The sequence below is a fragment of the Bicyclus anynana genome, chromosome 9 (assembly GCF_947172395.1).
Source record: "Bicyclus anynana chromosome 9, ilBicAnyn1.1, whole genome shotgun sequence".
Lineage (NCBI taxonomy): Eukaryota > Metazoa > Arthropoda > Insecta > Lepidoptera > Nymphalidae > Bicyclus > Bicyclus anynana.
Window position 1 is genome coordinate 13,338,491 of NC_069091.1, and position 23,432 is coordinate 13,361,922.

Here is a 23,432-nt window from a genome sequence, read left to right on the forward strand (position 1 = left end):
AATGAATAATAGTAGTAAATAATAGTAGTAGTAAATATTCATTTGAAAATAATATATATCAGTTGATATATATGATGACAATTGTTGAATGAGTCGGAAAACTCAAGCCACCTGAGAGGATTCCTCAAAACTGCTGCCTAATCACTTTTAGATCTAAGATCAATGCACATTCCTCTCTTAAATCAACTCTGCGAAGGTATTTTCAAAGGATCGCAATGGATCTTTTAAGTATCCTTAAAAGATAATAGATATACCGGATGCCTATTATACCCATTCTAATTTTCTAAAAGAATGGTCACGTACTATAAAAATTGACATCTATTTCCTCGCAGACGAAACCGCAGGCGTCCGCTAGTTCACTAATAAAGAAGATGTGCAAACGTCGGTTTAGTTGCCTGCGACATTAATAAAAGTGCAGCGACATCCAATCGGCTTGTTTAAAGCATGAAATAGTGTGAATGCAATAGCAATACGTGGATGATGTTAAAACGATATTGCTTCTACATCGTTTCGATATAGAAGCAATATCGTAGTTAGTTCGCGAGAGAAGCTTCGAGATTTCAACGAGAACAAAGCGTCAAAGCTTCATCGTAGTGATATAGAAACATTATTGCTTCTATCGTGCAACGAGATTGCTTCGATATGGACATTGCGAAATAAGGATGTAGCCGCTTGGAACTTACCATGAATACTCGAATTTAAATTACTCACAAACAAGTTCACGCAAATATTATTAAAACAGATCTACTTCTAGTTTAAAAAAGAATCTAAAACTGAACCATTAATTAGTTTTGACCTAATTTTGTACAGGACAGTCATCTAAGTCTAGCCATATAAGCAGGAGATATATAATGTAAAAATGCAGGTATTTCCGAATTCAACAGATGCACTTCCTTAACATTACACTCAATTATTGTAATTGGATTGCAATGGGGTCGTTTATTTATACATTAAATTTATAAATGGACTGTTGTTGCAGATCAGATTGTTAATGCAGCCTTTGTTATTGATTGGGATGACATACTCCAACGAGCAAAAATCGAATCCAAGACGTCTTTGATTTATTATGTTTAATTAGTTATGAATTGATTGAAAAAGAAAACTGAAGTTTAGTGTTTATACATATACTATTTATATGTAGTATGTAAAAACAATGTCTATGCAAAATGTTTACTTTTACTTACATTGATAATTCATTCAAATATTACAAATAAACTAACTTAGACTACTTAATATCAGTCAGTGGTTCAAATCCATAGCTCTATCCAGCTTTAAATGACGGCCAAGTTTTTGAAACAGCAAAAGATATGTATCTAACCCACAATATTAAAGGCGGCATCATAAATCATCTCGAACCAAAGGTTGTACTTAGTAACGACATTGAAAGGGCAAAGTTAACTGAATTTCAGAATACTCCTGCGTAGAATCCTCGAGGACGCATGCGCGAAGGCATCGATCCATCAGGACCACCCAAGGTAGCCCACTTCGCTCACGTAAACGGTCCGGTGAGTACATGTCCCAAAACGTCTAGTGATCCGGTTGATTGATTGTCAGTCAAATCCAAGTGCATGTACCTTGCCGTGGCGCTAATAATAATAATCGCGAGTTTAGTCAGGCTGCAAGTAAGTCGGATTTTGAATATTATCCAATGGCCGCTTTTTATCTATTCTTCCAACACAATTTCTGATCTATGTAAGTAATTGTATGTTATATATATATGTACTTACACTTTATTTTATATCCTTTGTGTTGTGACTGTGGTTTTATTTGTGTTTGTTTTTGTGCTACCGGCGAAGGTGACCTTTGCCACGCATCGCCTGACGTCACTGGTTATTACTGTGACGCACTCACCCTCCCTATTTTGAAATGTAAGAGACTCTATATTATTATTATCTTCATTATCTATCATTTCTTTTTCATTTTCATCTATTTCCAATATAAATTTTACTGTATTTTCTATATTTATACTTTTTTTATCATTTCGCTTATGTCTATGACTTGTAAATCTTCAATGTTAAGCTTTACATATGCGTTTTGTCGTTTAACTGCTTTGTTCTGTACAATGATTGTTGCGTAATATATTGGAAATTGGTGTTAGTTATTTTTAGCCCGGAGCTAAAGGAGCCCTGAGCAACAGGTCCGCGGCTGCGCAGTAGCCTTTTGCGTCGTACACCAATACCTTTTGATGTGCCTTCTCCTACAACATTTGACAATAGAATATCTGTTTTATGTTTAATTATATCGTTTATTTTAAAATATTTTTTATATTCTTTAATGTTTTCATCGGTTGGCACTAACCGTACTAATGTGGCAACGATCTCGATAACGCCATTGGTACGAGGCAGCGATGTTATCTTTGTACCTGTTACCATCCGCAGTTTTCGGGTGATATCGTGTCGAGTTCTTATCGCGTTCGATGAAATAGATGCAGTTTGCACCTGCGCTTTGCAGCTTACCATTTATTGATGTTTTGATGCACAGCTTTGCCCGGGCCTTGTCGAATACACAACTACCTATCTATAATTAATGATTTACTTGATTACCAGAATCTCTGAGCGAACTGTAAACTTAATTGACATGTTTTAAACAAGCTTTAGATAGCGAAGTCGTCTTCTGGTTCTAAGCTTTTACTGAAAAATATTTTCCAATAAAAATATTCTTTAATGTATTTTATTTTTTCCATATCTGTATGATCACTTATTATTTGATTTGTTATTTTATAACAAATGTTTTCATGTTATCATGGAAATCGTATGGAAAATTTGAGTCAGCTATTTTTAGTCCGGAGCTAGTTGTTAGGGGCGCAACAGGTTCAAGCCTGCGCAATAGAGCCTTGCTCTTTGTTCAAAGGGTGATTTGTCTTCTTCGATATTTTATTATTGCGTAATCATTTTTGATGACCTATTTTATGTTTTTATGATTTCTCGACTCACTTATTCATTTATATAGATATAATATTAAATAAAGTGAATACTTTACACTTCTTTAGCTATATGTATGATATAAACTATCTAATTATCTACAATTTTTAGGAAGTAGATAAACAAAAAGCAAAATTTGGTACATATTTTTTCTTTTGTTCTCTATCTCACTCCGTTTTATCGTTTTGTGTAAAGATTTTTCCATTAGCTATTTTTAGCTTAAAGCTATGAAGTCCATAGCAACAGGTTCGCATTTGCGTAGTAGAGCTTTGTGCTTTGTCAAAGTCAAATTTCGATTAATCACGAATAAGTAATATGTTTATTTTGAATCTTCAATATATTTATTACTTTATATAATAACTTAGTGATTATATAAAAACAAAAGCGTATTTCGTACTTCGACGGCATTTTTTTCAAACACATAGTAGCTACTTTAGGTGTACCCTACCATAGGAGTTGCCTGGTATCTGTATCGTAGTGTCGAAGTGATATCGCTTCGAGTTCGAATCGAAGCGTTCGAGGTTTAAATGCGTCGTGCACCTGCGCTTTGCAGTCGACGCTGTATCGATTTAGGTCCTGCCTTGTGAGCTAGCTTTGCCCGGGACCTAACAATACATGTAGTTCACAACAAATTAATTGAATAGAAGCAGGATTTAATTATTAAGTTTATTATGATTTTTTTTTAGTATTCTGTGCGAAACATCGTAGTTCAAGCAACGCATTGCGGTTTTGTAATAAAGAGTCAAAAGCTAGTGATATTAATTAACATTAATAAGATAGATATTTTGAATAGAAGCATTACAAAATTTCCTGTCCTTTAATAATATTATTTAAATTTAGTTAAAGTTTGTAAATAATTTTATAACACATTTGCTCGTAAAGTATCGCTTATTTTACCAATTTCAATATCGTAATGTATCTCATTACGCACATGTGTTGTAATGTAAAGTAAAATGCACATGTACCGTAATTTAATATAAAACCTTTGTCATCCGTTTAAAAATGAACGGTTTTTTTTTTAAATCTTGGCAAAAAGTTTCTATCCTACCCCTACCCTACCCCTACCCTACCCCTACCCTACCCTATCCCTACCCTACCTCTACCCCTACCCTACCCCTATCCTACCCCTACCCTACCTCTACCCTACACCTACCTTACCCCTACCCTACCCCTACCCTGGGGTAATGTACTATTATTTGAAAACAACACCGATATTTTTGGTGTTATTTCCACTAATGTTGACCCTGTTATTTCAAAGCCTTTAATATTGTATTTAACTTTTGCAATTGTTTACGGTTATAGAATTTATGCAATTTTTTTTAGACTTTATGGCGATTCGAATGAGCTACGAGTATTTTTATTTGCGGTTTCAGTATTTATCTTAACAAATTGATTAGTCTATGTAGCTATTTCCGAACAAGTGAAACAATAAAAGTTTAATGAAAGCTGAATTAACGTAAATCTGAGCCTCGTCAATGTCATTGAATGAATAAGGCTGAACGATAAGGACCGGTTTGCGTGGTCGCACGCTAAACGCTCGCTGCAATAACGCTGGCCGTTCACTAGTGTTCATTCAAACTTTCTACCGACACAGAGTATCGAACGACAGAGAAAACAATGCTATATTAAATTAAATTTTTATAAATCGGTTTCGTATTCGAATTGAAATTTAATATAAAAACAAATTTACTTAATAACAAAAACCCGACTGCGTGAAATAATTGTTATTTTTAAATTTTAAAGTTATACAGGATGCTCGGGAGTATTTCCCATAACTCTGGGGTTATATTCTTTACCGAAAATTAATTTATGTTCATGGAACATGTGCCCCTAAAAACTTAATATCTTCGTGGTACTTAAATAATATTTATTTTGTAAATAGATCTTAAAATGTGTTCATTATGCGCATCCATGAAATTATGACATAGCCAAGTTTGACATATTTTTAAATGCAAGGATAGATAAAGGCGTGTGTTACATGGACAGTCGGAATTATTTGAATTACTTTGTATGAAAACATAAAAAAATATTTATTAATTAAAAAAATATTAGTTTTGCTGTTCGGCTCGTGGACTCGTCAACACCTTGAAGTTATGGGAAATACTTCCGAGCATCCTGTATAGTAATAAAGGGACTGAACAACTTTATTGGGTACACGTATAGATGCCCAATCTTAATGGAACAATACAGAAATGCAAAATGTAGTAAAAATCTTATATTTTTTCTAGATTACTCCATTTGAATTAATATTAGCCAATAGGGAAAATAATCACATTTCCTTATTTTCATATTGATTCTTTTAGCTTTACAATGCGTATTTCACTATAGACATTACTTGTCAGCTTTGAATGTTAAAGTCAAATGTCATCGGTTACGTTTTACAGTAAATTCATTATATTATGTATTATCTTTGTGAAACTGACTTCTACCCTACCCCTCCCCTACCCTACCCATACCCTACACTACCCCTACACTACCCTACTCTACCCTACCTCTACCCTACCCCTACACTACCCCTACCCTACCTTAAGGGTAGGGTAGGGTAGGGGTAGTGTAGGGGTAGGGTAGAGTAGGGTAGTGTAGTAGGGTAGTAAAAATCAAAATTCATTTATTTCAATTAGGCTCAGTTTACAAGCACTTTTGACACGTCAGTTGACTATTTGTAAAGATTCTACCTCCGGTTCGGAAGGCTGGTTCTGCTGAGAAGAAACCGGCAAGAAACTCAACAGTTGCTCTTTAAAAAAAATCATAGTCAACTTTTTATAGTTTTACTTTCTTTATCTTTAAAGAACTCATCAATGGCGTAGTAACGTCGACTAAGTAAATGTTTTTAACATTTTGCTTAAAGCTGTGCACTGGCAGGTCTATCACAACCTGTAGGGTCATTACCCTACCCCTATCCTTCCCCTACTGTACCCCTAGCCTACCCTACCCCTACCCACCCTACTCTAACCACCCACCCTCTTGTAAAATTATAATAAGATGCTCTGACCCTCTGAGCATAGCTGCCCTGTGGGAGATGCGCGGGCGCCGGCGGTGGGCGGTGTCGGCCGTCGCCGCCCGCGCACAGTTGTCAACACGACGTACGCACCGCTTGCGATGTTAGGCATACGCCACATTTTACAACTTCATTGTTGATATACAAACTTTTTTTAAATATTGGATAGAAGCAGGCGTTACTTTGCGGAAGTTCATCATGATTATATAATGATTTAGTTATTTTGCTATATAATTTGTAGAGTCAACATCTCCTGAGGATTCTCCGGTTTCGGGATGAAACGTACGTAGAGAGTATTTTGTCGGACCTGGGTGACGTTGTCACATGGGTTCGTCGACTTTTCGCGGATGATAGCAAAATAAATAAATCATTATATAGACTTTTTTTGTTACTAGCAGAATCATGCAGTTTCATAAGCGTAGCTCCCGTGAGAATACGAGGACAAAATGTAGCCTATGATAATGACAAAATGTAGCCGCGGTTAGCTGTTGGCAATGCCGGGTCGGCAAAGACAACGCGACAAAGCTGATATTAGGTTGCCGTTTTCATCTAGGCATTCATTCATTCGCATTCTTCTACCAAAATTTCTTGTATAGCATCTTATTTCTTATTTCTTATTTCTATCTTTGTATACTTTCAAACGACAATCCCATAGAACAGAAAAGTCAATAAATTCACACACTTTTGCTTTGATCCACTGCATGACTGAATACGGCACTGTCTCAGCCACAACACAACTGAAACACGTGAGTGCCGCGTGAAGACAACTGTTGGCTCGTCCCCACCACCGCCTCTCACCGTCTTCATTTGATGGAGGTCGACACTAGAGCGATTTTCGTTGGCCAACCATTGGCTCAGCGGCACAAGCCAACGGCCACGTCTACATTGTGTTGGCTTTGCTAAATTGGCAGTGCCAACAGCTAACTGCGGCATAGTGTGGACGCCGCTTAATAATGCAGCTTTACATTCGTGAAACAATTTTTCAACTCGGCTCAGTAGTTTTAGAGCCTCTTCTTCTTATTAGCGTGGACATAATCAAGACTATCAGACTATTAACAGCCTGCTACAGGACTAAGCCTTCCTCCTTATAGGAGAGAGAATGTAGAGAGTAAATCCGCCCGGCTTATCCAATGCGCGATGGCGACCACTCAGCACGCAGTGTATTTTTTTAGAGGGGTTAAGCCATTAGTCCACCACGCCGGCCCAATGTGGATTGACAAACTTCACAAACGCAGAGAATTAAGAAAATTCTCTGGTAGTTAGGTTTCCTCACGATGTTTTTCCTTCACCGTTTAGAAGAGCGGCGTAATCCGAAAAATGTCTTTAGTCTTCGATGTACCCCTAACAATGCGCCGCCATTGGTTGAATGTCGTCTATTTCTCTACAAGAGATTATCTCGTTGGTCGCATTGACCGTTATGCAGTCAAAAATGTAATGATATACACTCCAAATACCTTCTCCAATGCTTAAAAAAACCTAGGCCCTAGCCCTGCATTGAGTCACTAATGCAGGGCTTTTGATTTACTAGTGATAAATTATTATTTTATTACTGAAAATGAAAGCCGTGATAACCCAGTGGATTCCTCTGCCTGCGATTCGGAGGATTGAATCCGGTCCGGGGCATGCACCCAACTTTTCATTTATATGCATTTTAAGAAATTAAATATCACGTCTCATACGGTGAAGGAAAACATCGTGAGGAAACCTGCATACCTGAGAAATTCTTAATTCTCTATACATGTGAAATTTGCCAATCAGCATCGGCCCTGCGTTGTGGACTTACTCATTCTGAGAGGAGACTCGTGCTCAACATTGAGCCGAATATAGATTGTTGATGATGATGATGATTAATGAAAAAGAAATAAAATGTTATCATGAACTGTTGCCTCGAAATTACGAACTTTGTATTCAGAATATTTTCGCTTCTCCACGACCTTACTCAAGTCACGCCAGTCAACCAGTTTTAAGATTTAAGCCGCCTTCAAACAAACCATGAAAGAACAATATAAGTGGTTTTTTTATAGTCTAATTAATACGAATCAATTATAATGCAAATATAAACATATCAAAAGAAGCCGCGTTAGGAGAACACCAAAATATTTTGATCGCATCTTAATCGTTACACCTACGTGAAGTTACATTTGATTGAAGCAAAATTAGAGATCCGTAAGTGCATTTCGTAATAGCCCAGTGGATACTGTGCCTCCAATTCCGGAGGACGTATAGAAATTTGTTAGGCCCAATTTAGACGAGCGGCAATCCTGAAAATATCTTTAGCAGTTAGAAGTCGGTTAAAACAAGCTCATTTAAAATCATGATTGACATTAAAGTTCTATCAATTGTGTTTGTCAATTTCATGTTTTATGACACACTAATTATTAACTGAGCAAATTAAATAAAAGTTTGTAACAAAAATTAACTTTGTAATTTTCGTTAATTTTTTATACAAGCGCGCAAACATTATTTAGGTAGGTACTTTTTTTAGATTCGATTCGATCCGCTATCAACCCATATTTGGCTCAATACTGAGCTGGATTCTTCCCTCAGAATAAGAAGGGTTAGGCCAATAGTCCACCACGCTGGCCCAATGCGGATTGGCAGACTTCACAAACGCAGATAATTAAGAGAATTCACTGGTATGTAGGTTTCCTCACGTTGTTTTCCTTCACCGTTTGAGACACGTGATATTTAATTTCTTAAAATGCACACAACTGAAAAGATGCATGCTCCGAACCGGATTCGAACCCACACCCTCCGGAATTGAGGCAGAGGTCATAGCCACTGGGCTATCACGGCTATTATTTTTTTTACACCTAATTAATATCAAAAGTTCTTCTACGTGTCATTCACGGCTCCAGTCAGACTCCCACTTGTAACTTGATAGTTTTTATGAAGAAAAACATCTCACAATATTGTTATGTCATGTAACTTGTATCGCTTGATTGATTTGCATCATTGTACGCTAATAAAATGCTAAGCGATAATAAAAAATCCCAACAAAAACACTGAACAATTGGTCATGTTTCTATAGTTATAATGAATAATCGCGAAGCATTGTTTTTTTGTCGTATTTTCGGTTGACTCTTGATATTTTATTATGACAAATGTTTGCGATTAGTTCCATTAATGAAAATTGTAATTGGTCCGGTCGTAATAATAAACCAGTGCGCGTTGCAAATTAGGAACTTTTCAATTGGCAAATGCTTACATTATTTTTCACTTTTAGCTGATTTCGTTGACTGATTTCAACAATGATTATTTTATAAATATGTTACATTACTTATTAATGTTAGTTTTTACACTTCCAGAACACAAAACTCGACATTGTAGACAATATTTAGCTTTTGTTGTTTACAATGCGACTAAATGAAATTAAGACAATCTCTAGTATAAAATATCGTTGGATATCAACGAAAAATGTCTTTATAATGTTCATTTTATGCATGTAGAGAAAACGTCGCTACATCCATACATCCATCATACGGTATCCATAATATCCATGATGCCATAATGTTTCACCTTACAGTGTAATAAGACTTAAAAGCTTTTGAAAGATTGACCCTTGACCTTAGCTAGAGACCCTTCAAGTTTTTAATTTATCTTTAACCATATTTTCGATGGGTTGTCATAAAGTTAATACCACGGCAAATGGGTACATAATTTCTCAATTATTATCCTAAAGAAAATTAGCTCCGTAATTAGTAAAAATTTAAATAAATCGTAATAATAACTAAATGTTCCATAGGTAAGTAGGGACTTACCTGTGGCACAGAATATATGCCTATGGTAGGAACATGAACTGAAAACTTTTCAGCTTTCTTAAAATAGCCTAGGCTAAAACTTTATCAACTAAAACTACCATCTACACGTGGTGGTAGCTTTGGTTATAACATTAGTCTAATAAAGCTACCACCTGGAAAACCTGGTGGTGGCTTCGGTGGATAAAGGAGAAAACCAGTCTCCATACAAACTCGGGCCCAAATTATACGACGCATACATACAAATTAAGAAGAATACATGTGGCCAATTTTCAAAGAAATCTATAGTTGCCTAATCAGATAAATTACTTGTTAATTCGTATCTCTTTGATTTACATGAAATGCATTGCATTATCAGTGTCAAACTGAAAGGCGACAGTTTTGACACATTTAGTCAAATTATGACAATAGGTATATATGTACAGTGTCAAATCTCTAGGAAAACTATAAGTTTAATAACAGAACATTTGACAATATTTGCCAATAACATCTCATTCATTGATTGACTTTGACATTGACAGCCCGCGTTTTCAAAGACAACTGACAATCAGCGAAATGCGCATCAAAAAGGATATTTAAATCACTACGTTTGCAAAGCTGTTCGGTGTGAAAATAATTAAATCAGCTTATTTAACCTGTTGGCGAATATTATTTCAGCTAAAATTTTAATGGAGTGATCTAGTAAAATATACAGGATTTTTAGTATATTTTTCATTTCTTTATCGTTCTGAAAAGTGGGCCCAATTTAGGACATCTCCATGTCGTCGGTCTAGATGATACCTCGTAACTAACAATATTTGGTAAAAATTGATTTTGATGCAGAAAGCTTCAAACAGCTTTTCCGGTGGGTGCCCGTAAATATTTTGTAGTACGTACATCAAAAACGTTTTTGGTCGCATAAAACAACTTTTAGTGATAACTAAAAGATGTTAGGTACTTGTCTCTCCTGTGAAGTTCGTCAGTTTGCACTTGCGAGCTATCACATCTAGACCGACGATTGTTTGTACTCGTAACACTAAAACACATATACATCTAGGAACACACAAAACAAAGCACAATACATTATTTTTATAGCAAGCATCTCTACTATCACACAGCTTATTCTTAGCTTTAGACAGTATTATGAAATTTAATAATGAATTTTTTTAAATTATTTTTTTGTTTTTTTTTACCTAGATCTGCAATGGGGCTCCGAAGTCTTTTAGTTATGGCCATAAGCCTCGTCGGGGCGATGGGATTTATCCCCCATGGTTCTATTGGGGAAAAGGTACGTATTTATTTATTGTGAAACATTTTCTGTAATAATAGATTAAAAAATATAAGAGAGCCTACAAAATGTATTTGATAAAGTATTATCATCATCATTATCCCATATTTGGCTCACTGCTGAGCTCGAGTCTCCTCTCAGAATGAGAGGGGTTAGGCCATTAGTCCACCACGCTGGCCCAATGCGGATTGGCAGATTTCACACACGCAGAGAATTAAGAAACTTCTCCGGTGTAGAGGTTTCCTCACGATATTTCGCCTTCACCGATTGAGACACGTGATATTTAATTTCTTACAATGCCCACAACTGAAATGTTGGTGGTGCATGCCCCGGACCGGATTCGAACCCAAGTCCTCCGGAAACGGAGGCAGAGGTCATATCCACTGGGCTATCACGGCTCTCTGATATAAGTATCACTAAATATTTCTTATTACGATTATTACTCGTAATATGCTAACTAACCCTGTATGCCTACGATATTTCATCTAGTAAATAAAATTCCCTAATAGTAATTGACATTTTGTGTTTTGCCTAGAAAATGGAATATGAAAAGGACTAGAATTTTTCACAATCGATTCACAATGTTTAGAACCAAAAACAATTGTGACACATATCTTCCTTTTCAATGTCCGCTAACATTTTTATAACATGAGATTTTTTTGTGATTTATTTTTGTATCAATTACATTGAAATCCATCCGACAATATTGACGATTGAGTAACAGCGAAAACGAATAATTATAGTTTGTTATTTTCAATAAACTAAATAACTCTAGTGTGCCTATAACTATGGACCTTATAAAAAGTCACAAAGCGGGCGATGGAGCGAGCTATACTTGGAGTTTCTCTGCGTAATCGAATCAGAAATAAGGAGATCCGCTGACGAACCAAAGTCACTGATATAGCTAGCTATGATAGGCCGGCCAGATAGTTTGAATGGCGACCCCGTACCAGAAAGTGCACATATCACCAACCGACCGAGGATATCAAGCGGGTAGCAGGGAGCCGCTGGATGCTGGCGGCTCGAGACCGATGGTCTTGGAAGTCCATACAAGAGGCCTTTGTCCAGCAGTGGACGTCTATTGCCTAATAATGATGATGATGATGAAATAATAAGAGAATAATAAAAGACAAGATAGCCCAGTGGATGACCTCTGCCTCCTATTCCGGAGGGCGTAGGTTCGAATTCGGTCCAGGGCATGGACCTCCAACATTTCAGATGTGTGCATTTTAAGAAATTAAATATCACGTGTCTCAAACGGTGAAGGAAAACATCGTGAGGAAACCTGCACATCAAAAAGTTTTCTTAATTCTCTGTGTGTGTGAAGTCTACCAATCCACATTGGGCGACCGAGGTGGACTTATTGGCCTCTCATTCTGAGAGGAGACTCGAGCTAAGCAGTGAGCCGAATATGGGTTGATAATGATGATGATGAAATATTAAATAATAATTTCACCGCGGCTAGTTGCCTCGACTAGTGACAGAAGGGCTGGCTCATTTTTTTCGCAAAGGATCAGCCTGGCTGTCCAGCGCGGAAATGCAGCCAGTATTCTTGCCACCATTCCACGTGGGCATGATTTGTATAGTTATTAGGATAAGTTAGCATGGTGGTGCTTGAGAATTAAGCATCAAAGATGTTAAGCTAACCGTTCTTTACAGGAGCATATTTTAACGGAAGCTTTGCTTCGTGAAGTCGTCGAGCGTATGGGGCAAGGGTTCAACGACCCAGCGTCAACGTACCTCGAGTTCCCGTCGAGCGACCGGCACCTCGCTTTGATGGCGCGAGCCAACAAAGAGTTGGAGCACGAGCAGCTAGACTACGACTCGTTGATCGACGGCAACCCCAGCCCCAGCCTCAGAGACCAAGAGTACCTGCAGCACAGGTCAGTGTGCCTAGTGGGAGTTTTCAATATTTTCATAATGTTACTATCACGTTGACGTAAACGCAAATTTATATGGAATTGAAACAGTTGTGCAGTAGTGCCACTAAATGGCGCTGTTTTAATTCCTTAGAAATTCGCATTTACGTTACGTGACAGTAACAGTGTGCCTAGTGGGAGTTTTCAATATTTTCATACTGTTACTATCACGTTGACGTTAACGCAAATTCATATGGAATTGAAACAGTTGTGCAGTAGTGCCAATAGATGGCTCTGTTTCAATTCCTTAGAAATTCGCGTTTACGTTACGTGACAGTAACAGTATCAAACTGCCACTAGGCCCTCAGTTTTGTTAACCCGGCATCGGTTACGTCTATTTCACTTATACCAAAGGTGACATATTGGACCGGGTTTTTCAATGGAATATTTTTAAGAACTGACATATTTCAGCGAGTCGCGAAGCTGAAGTGGCAGTGGGCAGGCCACATAGTTCGAAGAGCCGATGGACGTTGGGGTCCCAAGGTGCTGGATTGGCGGCCCCGCACCGGAAAGCGCAGTGTTGGTCGACCCCCCATTAGGTGGACCGAAGACATCAAGCGGGTTGCAGGGGACCGCTGGATGCTGGCTGCTCGAGACCGTTTTGTTTGGAAGTCCATGCAAGAGGCCTATGTCTAGCAGTGGATGTCCATCGGCTGACAATGATGATGATGATGATGATGATGATTTTTAAGAATGTCTTATATACAAATTTTATATTATTATTGTTGTTCTATAGCTATTTAACAAATTTAAAATTTTACTAACTATTTATAAATAACTTCGCTTAAAACAACAAGATTTTACACATAACATTAAAAATCAAGTCAATAATATATATTTCTGGAATTACTTCAAAGTTTTCGTTTTTTTAGATAACAGGTACTTACATAAAGAAAACAAAACATTTTCATGCAGGTAACAAAAAAAAATATGTGAATATTTTTTTTAAAGTGAAAGAAAGAAAGAAAAAACATTTATTTAAAAAATTGTGACCTACACTGCAATGCCTAAATGAGCACTATTGTAGTGTCTGATGCTTGAGCCACCTGAACAATTGAATATCAAAACTAAAGCAGTTGTGTTTCAACTAAGACAATTTTACTTACGTAAACGGTGACCCCGGTCTCAGAGGCTGCATTGGCACCAAACTCCAGAACCTGCCCTTACTTTGACTTTAGTGAGAGTAAAAGATAGGTAAAAGCAGCTTCTCGAAATCACAACTCAAATCGCAAATATATAGATAGCAAAAGTTAATTGTTTTTTAAAAATCACCCGGTCTCACAGACATATGCGTCACCTTGGCGGGTTGAGGGTCTTTGCGCACCTTTGACTACTTAGACTATGAACCTTTTTCGATTACTTGATCGGTTTTTTTGCTGTTCCGTCCAAAGAATCGATTCTTTTTAGAAATTATTTTTATTACAAATTTGATTAAATTAAAGTAGAAATACTTAAAATGCAACGTTACTCCATCTTTTACTAGACTATAATGCAGTCTTGACAGTGAACTTAATCGTCATTGATCTAAAAAAAAAATACAAGAAATTAATAACACCTAAAACAACTAAGCATTATAAACGAGTCCAGTTAAATATCAACTACTTAGAGCATTCAAATATTTGCTAAAGTTATCTACATAAAAGTCAAGCACTTAAAATAATTAAGCATCTCGGTGTGGGATTTAACGAGGCAGTGTCAATAATCGGCCCACTAGCTATCGTCCTACGAAGCCCTTTGAGTGAAAGAATTAATTTAAGCCTATACAAATATTACTTTAAGCTGTTTATACCAAGTTGACTGTAATAGCTTGTGACAAGTTAACATCAATAAAATAAATATTATTAACTACAAACATAATGACTTCCAACGCATTTACTAACAGAAGTATGCTCACTGCTATAAATAAATCCCACTTTCTTGCAAATAAACTGTGAAATTAAATTCATTATTTAGTACAGGGTTTCTCAAAGTGGGGTACGCGAACCCCTAGGGGTTCACCATTCGACTGCAGGGGGTTCGCGACAAGATTTACGTAATGGATGCTTGATAATTGGTACCGAGTCAGAATGAAGGTTAAAATTGTCCAAAATTACTCCTAACATTAAATCCATTTGCGACAACAAACATCCAACATATTAATATTACAAAGACATTTCTTTTGGTTATTCAAATAAAAACCTTATTTTTTTTCAATAGTCAAATTATTTTTTTTTTCTTTGATTGGGTCAGTAGGTAAGGGGTTCCCTGTCACTTGGAAATTTTAATAGGGGTTCGTGGAGCCGAAAGTTTGAGAAACCCTGATTTAGTACAATAGTGTAGTATTATTCAGGTCCGGAAAAGTAAACTGTCGTCCTGCTTTTTAGGGTTCCGTGGCTAAAAATAGAATCATGATAGCCCAGTGCATCCAGGATGTGCATTTTAAGAAATTAAATATCACGTGTCGCAAACGGTGAAGAAAAACATCGCGAGGAAACCTGGGATTTTTTTAAATTCTCTAATACGTATGTGAAGTATGCTAATCAGCGTGGTGGACAAAGGCCTCATTAATATAATAATTTCGTTCTGAGAGGAGACTCGTGCGAAATAAAATAATAATACAAGGAAATGAGATTGATGGATCGACCAACAACCTAAAGGGTTAGCAGCTCCTATTCATTTGTTGTCTCTGCGAAAAGTTTCCCTGTTATAGGTATTAGTCCACTTAACACCAAGTGGACAAGGTGGTACCACTTCAATGGTCTCCTAACCAAACCTCTTCGTCCGCAGTTCGTTGTGGGGTCACCAATATGTAACCGGCGGAGCGGGTGAAGGAGAACAACGTCTTCAGCCCTCCGGTTTGGTGCCCAACAGGCAGATGGTCAAGACCGATGCTGTCCTTCCTGCTTACTGTAACCCACCCAACCCCTGCCCAGTCGGCTATACTGGTAAGTTTCTCATTTCTTAGTCATTCACAATACCAAAGTCTTTAGACTGTTGATACCTTGTAGGTACCAACATAAAATCTATACATTTGGTGGTACTTGATAAACTTAATAGATTAGATTCTAAATTACCGACTTATATGTATTATGATAGAAAACTTGCTATTTTTAGTACGTAGGTAAAAAACTCTCTTGTGCAATTTCTCACCATTCTTTTGTCAACTCTGATGCAGTGAAATCTTGCGTGTGAGCATTAGGAAGAAATTGCAATAGAATACTTCCAAATCGCTGACTGAAATGTTCTTAGGTAGAAGACAAATTTTTTATACTGTCAATTTTGTTTAAGATCTGAAAAATGCGTTTAATTTTCTGGGTGTACCTACATAAGATCTCAAAACTTTTCAACTGACCAAAACTGCATTTTTAGACCGGTGTTAGTCGACCCCGCGCCAGGTAGGGTAACTGACGTTGCAGGGAGCCGCTAGATGCAGGCGGCTCAGTATCGTGATGTTTGGAAGTCCCTACAAAAGGCCTATGTCCTGTAGTGGACGTCCATCGGCTGATATGATGATAATGATGACACTAGCTTTCACTACAGCAGAGTCATACTGTTCTTGAATTGATCACCATTTCAATTGACAGAAGAACAAGGCTGTATCAGTGACTTTGAGAATACAGCCGCGTTCAGCCGTGAGTACCAGTTGTCTCAGCGTTGCATGTGCGATGGAGAGCACATGTTCAGTTGCCCTCCAGAGCCGCCCTCAGACTTGGACATGCGCTTCCCGGACCACCACAAGAATCTTGTCGCCAAAAAGTACAAGAATGATGTTAGTATTCAATAATCATGATATTTTTCGACAAAAACATTTCATCCCTGACACTAATGATGTTAGAAGAATAATAAAATAGTTTAAAACGCTTCTAGCACGCATTAAAAATCACAAAGATATTTTTTTCGTATTCCTGATAGCCCTTTCATTTGAGATCAATATCATGGGGGTAGATTTCAAACAGCCAGTCCGCCATATTGAATTTGTAATAACGTTTCTTAGCTTCTATATATTGTGATCAGAACTCAAAGCGTGTGCAAAGTTTCATCCTAATCGAAGACCGCGAAGTGGGTCATATTAAGATTCCAAGATTTTCTTACATACTTACATAGTTAGAAGTGAAGCTAATTTATGCGTGTTAAAAAGAAGTAGATAATTTACTTAAACCACATTCGATGTTTACAACTGGCACACAAAAGTTATTTCAGCGGCGTTGTCAACGGCGCGATGGCAGTGCGGCGACTGAGCTCAGGTTTGCTAATTAGCATAGTTTTAACGTGCCACTTGCGGTCCGATAACCTATCTACCTCTTTTTTCTTCTAACATCATTGTCTGACTCAAATTAAAGTTGAAATAACGACTTATAATTTTGGTAGTAGCATAATATTATATCGATTAACACAGCATAATATATATATTACATGTGTCTCTCATATATTTGTCCTTTTTTTAAATTTCAACAATGGTGAATAAAATACAAAATAAAAAATATTTAACCCTACCGCTGAGACATTTTGACTGCCCAATAAACCGGTGGCGGTGGTCAGGGCTCCAGAGTGAAGAACCTCCTTACACCGTCTTGAGAATCACTGCCTTCTGAATCAAACTCTTGATCCAGTAGTTAAGCGAAAGCTTCTCAATGTGTTGACGAAGCTTTTGAGCGCTATAAGACCATTGATTGAAACGACTGTCGGAACATTATTAGTTGAATCAAAATATTCCACAGGGCGGTAATTAATCATTTTTATGGTATGACATAGAATTGAAGACATGATTTTAAAACGACAATTGCAATTTTAGGTGGAAAACCCCTACCTCCTGGGCGAACGTCTGCCGATAGCCGCGAAAAAGGGAATGGATGTGCACGATTATTAAATGTTATCTCATTAGCATAGTCATACAGCATACTTTAAGATTCTAGATTTTATTGAACTATCTTACAGATGATAGGAATATATTTGTGTAAACTTTTTTCTAATCTATTGCAACCTCAGGTATGTATATATATTAAAGGTGTGGTATTTTGTCTTAACATCACGATATGGAATCACTTAAAGTGAGTATTTTTATAATGATTTAGTTTAATGCGGCAAAATCCCATTCTGTTCATAAAAGTACGAGTGCGTTTTTATTTAGGATTTTATCTTGTTTTACATATTTCTTATGAAAAATTTATTATAATATTAATTTTAATAATTAACTGAATTGTTATTTTTTGTAAAATGGTTGGTTTTAAGATATCTAAGGACAATATACGTCACAATTTATTTCATCATCCGTAGATTATAAGAATCGTATAAAAAAATGCGGCGATTTCTAAATCTGATATAGCTATTTAAAATGTTTATATTTTATTTAGTAATAACTATAATATACCTAAGTTAAAGTTCTAAAAAGCTAAAAACCTTTGGTTTTAGTTAATCAAGAAGAACCATCGCTTACCAAATTATTTTATTTTCGTTACTATGTTTCATTCAATTCAACAATAAAAAATACAAAAATTTGTACAAAACCCAAAATCTTAATACGTTGCCTCAGAGGCTTAATTTTGTGTGTAATTACCAAATAAATAAAAATAAATTCAAAGAACAAATTTTGTTAATTTTTTAAATTAATTCTTAATTATTTTGGTCCTATTAACATTATTATTTAAATAATTTTAACAGATATTTTTGTTTTACTTGAATTTACTAAATTATAAAATAACTGCACTTGTAGAACATGTAAAAATACACACCTAATTACGATGTAGATAACATATTATTAACATATTATTTAGGTAAAAATATATATATATTTTTATAAAAAAAACATACGAAAAACCAAAAAAAGGAACAGATATGAACTCCGGGCAACTATAATTGGTCAAGACAAATTATTATAATATGTATATACGTAGTTAATAATTGTAAAACTATATTATCTCATATACTCAAAGGTGTACTAGCCTTTGAGGTACACATAATGGTGTGAAATATCTAAATTAAAAATTTTGCTTAATCTACTTCTCGTACTAGGCTCATAGCCTCTAAATATAACTTAGCGGTATAAGATGTAAATTTCTATAAAAAAGACGAGTCTCGAAGTTACAGTTATCCATTGTACAATAATAAGATTTTTTAGGTAATAAATGCCATTTCTTTAATATTAATAATAATAATAATATATTAACAGTACCGATGTATAACTGAATTAATATTAGCATTTAACATTTTATTTACATTTTATCTAACTAACACACACAAAACTGAAAAATCTTCAATTACTACTAAAAAATGTAATGGAAAACAGAAATTAACCACTTGAAAACAATAATATAACTAAATATGGAACCCAGTATCCATAAAATTTCATTCAAAAAAGTAGAAGAAATATGTAACCAAAAGTATAAAATAAAAGATGATAGAATGCTTTTAAAATAAACTTGGCTACTAATCAAACTGACTTCTATTTTTTTTTTATTAGCAATATATAATATACGTATAATTTGTATTAGCATTATTCGCCTCTAAAACTTTACATTGTCCTCTTAATTACTTTAATTACGTAAAAAAGACTATCTAATCTTCAGTTTTAACTGAAGGTCTGTAGCAAGCATTACCCATTATTATCTTTGATACTTTAAACACAACTTAGTATGTCAGTTATTTTTCAACATCTACATTTGGAACATAATATATCCAAAGACGTCAAGTATTTAAGTTTGACTACAAAAGAAGACTTCAAAAATAATTTAATTAAAGTTGTAGGGCAGACAGGACTGTGTGTTGATTGTCCAGATTTAGATTTCGTTTAAAGTTTTAAAACATTCTTCTTAAAACAAGAAGAGGTAAAATAATTGTTTTTATCCATTTGAAACATTTCTTGGAATGTTCTTTTTAATTTTCTAGAAGCTAAAATCTAATTTTTCTGTCGCTTAGTTATATAAGCTTTTTAACATAAAAATAGAACCGATTCAAACACGTACTTTGATTTTAACAAAAAATACTAAACCGATTTTCATAAAAAAGAAATAAGACCAATCTGTATATAAGTAAGTTTTGACGACCTCCGTGGCGCAGTGGTATGCGCGGTGGATTTACAAGACGGAGGTCCTGGGTTCGATCCCCGGCTGGGCCCCGATTGATATTTTCTTAATTGGTCCAGGTCTGGCTGGTGGGAGGTTTTGACCGTGGCTAGTTACCACCCTACCGGCAAACACGTACCGCCAAGCGATTTAACGTTCCGGTACTATGCCGTGTAGAAACCGAAAGGAATGTGAATTTTCATCCTCCTCCTAACAAGGTAGCCCGCTTCCATCTTAGATTGCATAATCACTTACCATCAGGTGAGATTGTAGTCAAGGGCTAGCTTGTAAAGAATAAAAAAAGTATACTCTTTCAAACAAAAAAAAATATTTTTGAAATGACGAAGTTATAAGGTAACAAACATTAAAAGTAGAACCTCGTCCTTTTTTTGAAGTCAGTTAAAAATCAGAAGTATCAATGGTTAAAATAAACTCTGTACCTACTATTGGTTTTTTGACAGTTGTAACGATAAAATATAAAATCTGTTTGTTAAGTTAACTTGTAGGTAAACAATAATAATATAGCATTCAAATAAATAGATTTTTTTTTTAATTTTTGCAAAATTAATTTGAGATTTTTAGTCTTTGACTTACTGATCACCTGTCAGGTGTAACATTATTTTACTTTGTTTGTTTGTTTATTAAAATGTGACATCACAGCTCACACTTGACCAGTTGTTTTCCAATGAATGGATTTAACATATATTATTATTTTGTCTATTAAATTACATTTGGCTGGTGGGAACATCTTTTTCAAAAAACCCTACGTATTTTTCCATAATTTTAAAATATTTTTCCAAAACTGTCAAGTAACCAATTAAAAATTTACATTAATATCAATAACCTCATCCTTACATAATTGTTAAATAAATAAAAAAAAAGATAAACCTGACAATATTTGAATCCCTTACTTATTTTAGAAAACAATATAATACCTATTTGAATCCACGATCACATGTGTATAATTAAAAATTAGTTACCTAGAATATTAATAACAGGTTGACCTTGTAAATATTAAGTAAAACGCGGTCATCTACATAATATAAAGAAGAATTATTTAAAAAGATGAAAGGATTGTAGTGGTGTAAATAAATATTTTTTTTTTTAAATAAATATACTTAAACAATACACGTCACTATCTAGCCCCAAAGTAAGCATACAGAGTAACTTGTGTTATGGGTGCTAAGATAGTTGATATTATAATATTAATATACAATACAATTATATTTATTTATTTATTTATATAATGTATAAATGCAAACAGACACTGGAAAACACCCATGCTCATCACACAAATAGTTATTATTAAATAAATAAATAAATAAATATATTTAAACAGCAGTAAAACTAGTTAACCTCATCCTACCCTATTAACAAAGAATATTACTATAATATTATTATATTATATTTAAAAATAATACATAGCTGCCCGTATAAAAACAATTATTAAGAAGAAACAATGCTTATTTATTTCTCTCTATTATTTATTTAGATTTTTAAAAAGCTTTACCTAAAATCGTTTCAAAAAAATTACTAAAAATACTATTTTTGTGGTGTTTCTCAACAGAGAGTTCCGGGGTATGATTCCCAGAACGTTTAGGTTATTTAGGTTCAGGTATTAAGTTCAGGATTTAATATTTCCTTAATAGGCACTGAGTATGGTCTGATGGTTGGCTTCGGCCTTAGCTAGTTACCACCCTACGGGTAAAGTCGTACCGGCAAGCAATTTAGCGTTCCGGTACGATGCTGCGTAGAAACCATCAGAGGTATGGGTAAAATATACTTGTACCTCTTCCAAGTTAGCCCGCTCCCATTTTAGACCGCAGCGTCACTTAACATCAGATGATATCGCAGTCAAAAGCTAGTACTTGTCATAAAATAAAAAAATATATATGTATTTTTTTCTTGAACGGGTAGCTATGTCACCACAATGCCTTCATTATAATTAAGACAAATTTTTTAACCCCAAGTGACTTAACAGCAATGCTTACTCTAAGAAAAATAATATTTACACATATAGTTACCACCCTATTGACAAAGACGTACCGCCAAGCGATTTAGTGTTCCGGTAAGATCGTGTAGAAACAGAAAGGCTTGAATTTTTATCCTCCTCCTAACAAGTTAGTCCGCTTACACATTACATTGCATCATCACTTACCATCAGGTAAGATTGTTATCAAGGACTAACTTGTAAAGAATAAAAAAAAGTTCGCTGGTTTGATGTCCATGGTCTTATTAGTAAATTATTGTATATCTATGGTTTACATTGATACAAATAACATGAATTGTTAGTTCAACACTTTCCTGAAAAATAGTCTTGATTGAAAGTGGAAGGTCTGTGTTTAATCCTTTTTGTCCTTTATCTCCAACATAATATATCTATAAAAAAACCCATAAACGTAAATGTGATTAATTTCATATGAAACACAGCTAAAACTCACATGATACAACGGGGTATGCCCAACTAGTTTCATAATCAATTAATTAATTAGTTCTTAATCAATTAAATTAATTAATTCACGATAGTTTAAATTCTAAAAAACGTAAATATTGCCTTTCTTAGAGAGCCACGCTGTGGTAAATCTATATTACACATAATATATTATATATTATTTATATGCACTATAACGGCTGCTATGGTGCATTTTCGTAAACATAAAAAATATCTATATCTAAACGATTATAAAAATACATATTTTTTTATGTTTACAAAATACATAATACTTAAAGATATATGTGATTTGAAATTCCCGAAAGTCTTCCTTAGTATTTTTATCTATACGAGTATGTATATATAAAATTAAAATCTAAATAAAAATTAATTTGTAAATATCGGTAAATTTATTGAAATATATAACGATATATAAATATAATATTAGGTATAAGTACCATTAATATTTTCTTTAACATTTTCTAGCTTAGTAATATTTTTTCAACTAAATGATTATAAACTATAATATATGTATAAGGAGACCGCTAATATTGAACTTGAATGTTATAGACAAAACACATACATTTAAATATGGAGACATACTAAACACTATTCAGATACTATAAAAAGTAATCAACAACAACCATTCGCTGTCCGCGAGTATTTTATTGAAAAGCCCGTCTGCGTTGAAGAAGCCGACAGTCAGGGAATGCGGTTTTAATCTACCGTTGTGAGCCATTTAAAAAAATCTTTATATTCCTCTAAACGGAGCATGATACTGTGCTCGCGTAATTGCCCTATGTTTACTTTATATTTTTTTACATGTTACGTAACGGATACGATGGGCGACCGGTCGTCCATTTAGGAGTCAAGAGGTTAACTTTAAGAACATAGGTACAATTTTAAATCTATTAAATAAAGTTATTTATTATATTTGTTCATCTAGCTAGAACAAGTAAATCTCGCGTAACAAAAACAAATAATTAATTAAAAATCTCAATTTTGTAAAGCCTTATTTAAACCAGTACTGTGTAACTTAACGCGTTACAAAAATACTTTCTTTTTTAATTAAACAAATGTCAATAGTCTTTAATACACTAT

General features: G+C 34.9%; 1 protein-coding gene across 2 annotated transcripts; it reads left to right on the forward strand.

Moving 5' to 3' along the window:
- Window positions 1–1,473: 1,473 nt before the first annotated feature.
- Window positions 1,474–22,661, forward strand: LOC112047499 (neuroendocrine protein 7B2). 2 transcript variants are annotated; one of them, XM_024084634.2, is made up of 7 exons: window positions 1,474–1,692; window positions 1,797–1,868; window positions 10,854–10,944; window positions 12,604–12,827; window positions 15,630–15,787; window positions 16,427–16,611; window positions 17,635–22,661. In XM_024084634.2, exons 3-7 carry the CDS (start codon window positions 10,861–10,863, stop codon window positions 17,707–17,709), a joined length of 726 nt encoding a protein of 241 aa, XP_023940402.1. In that variant the 5' UTR covers window positions 1,474–1,692; window positions 1,797–1,868; window positions 10,854–10,860; the 3' UTR covers window positions 17,710–22,661. The 2 variants fall into 2 exon arrangements, with proteins under 2 accessions (XP_023940402.1, XP_023940404.1); XM_024084636.2 differs by lacking the exon at window positions 1,797–1,868 and having other exon boundaries at window positions 1,474–1,622.
- The last annotated feature ends 771 nt before the right edge of the window (window positions 22,662–23,432 follow it).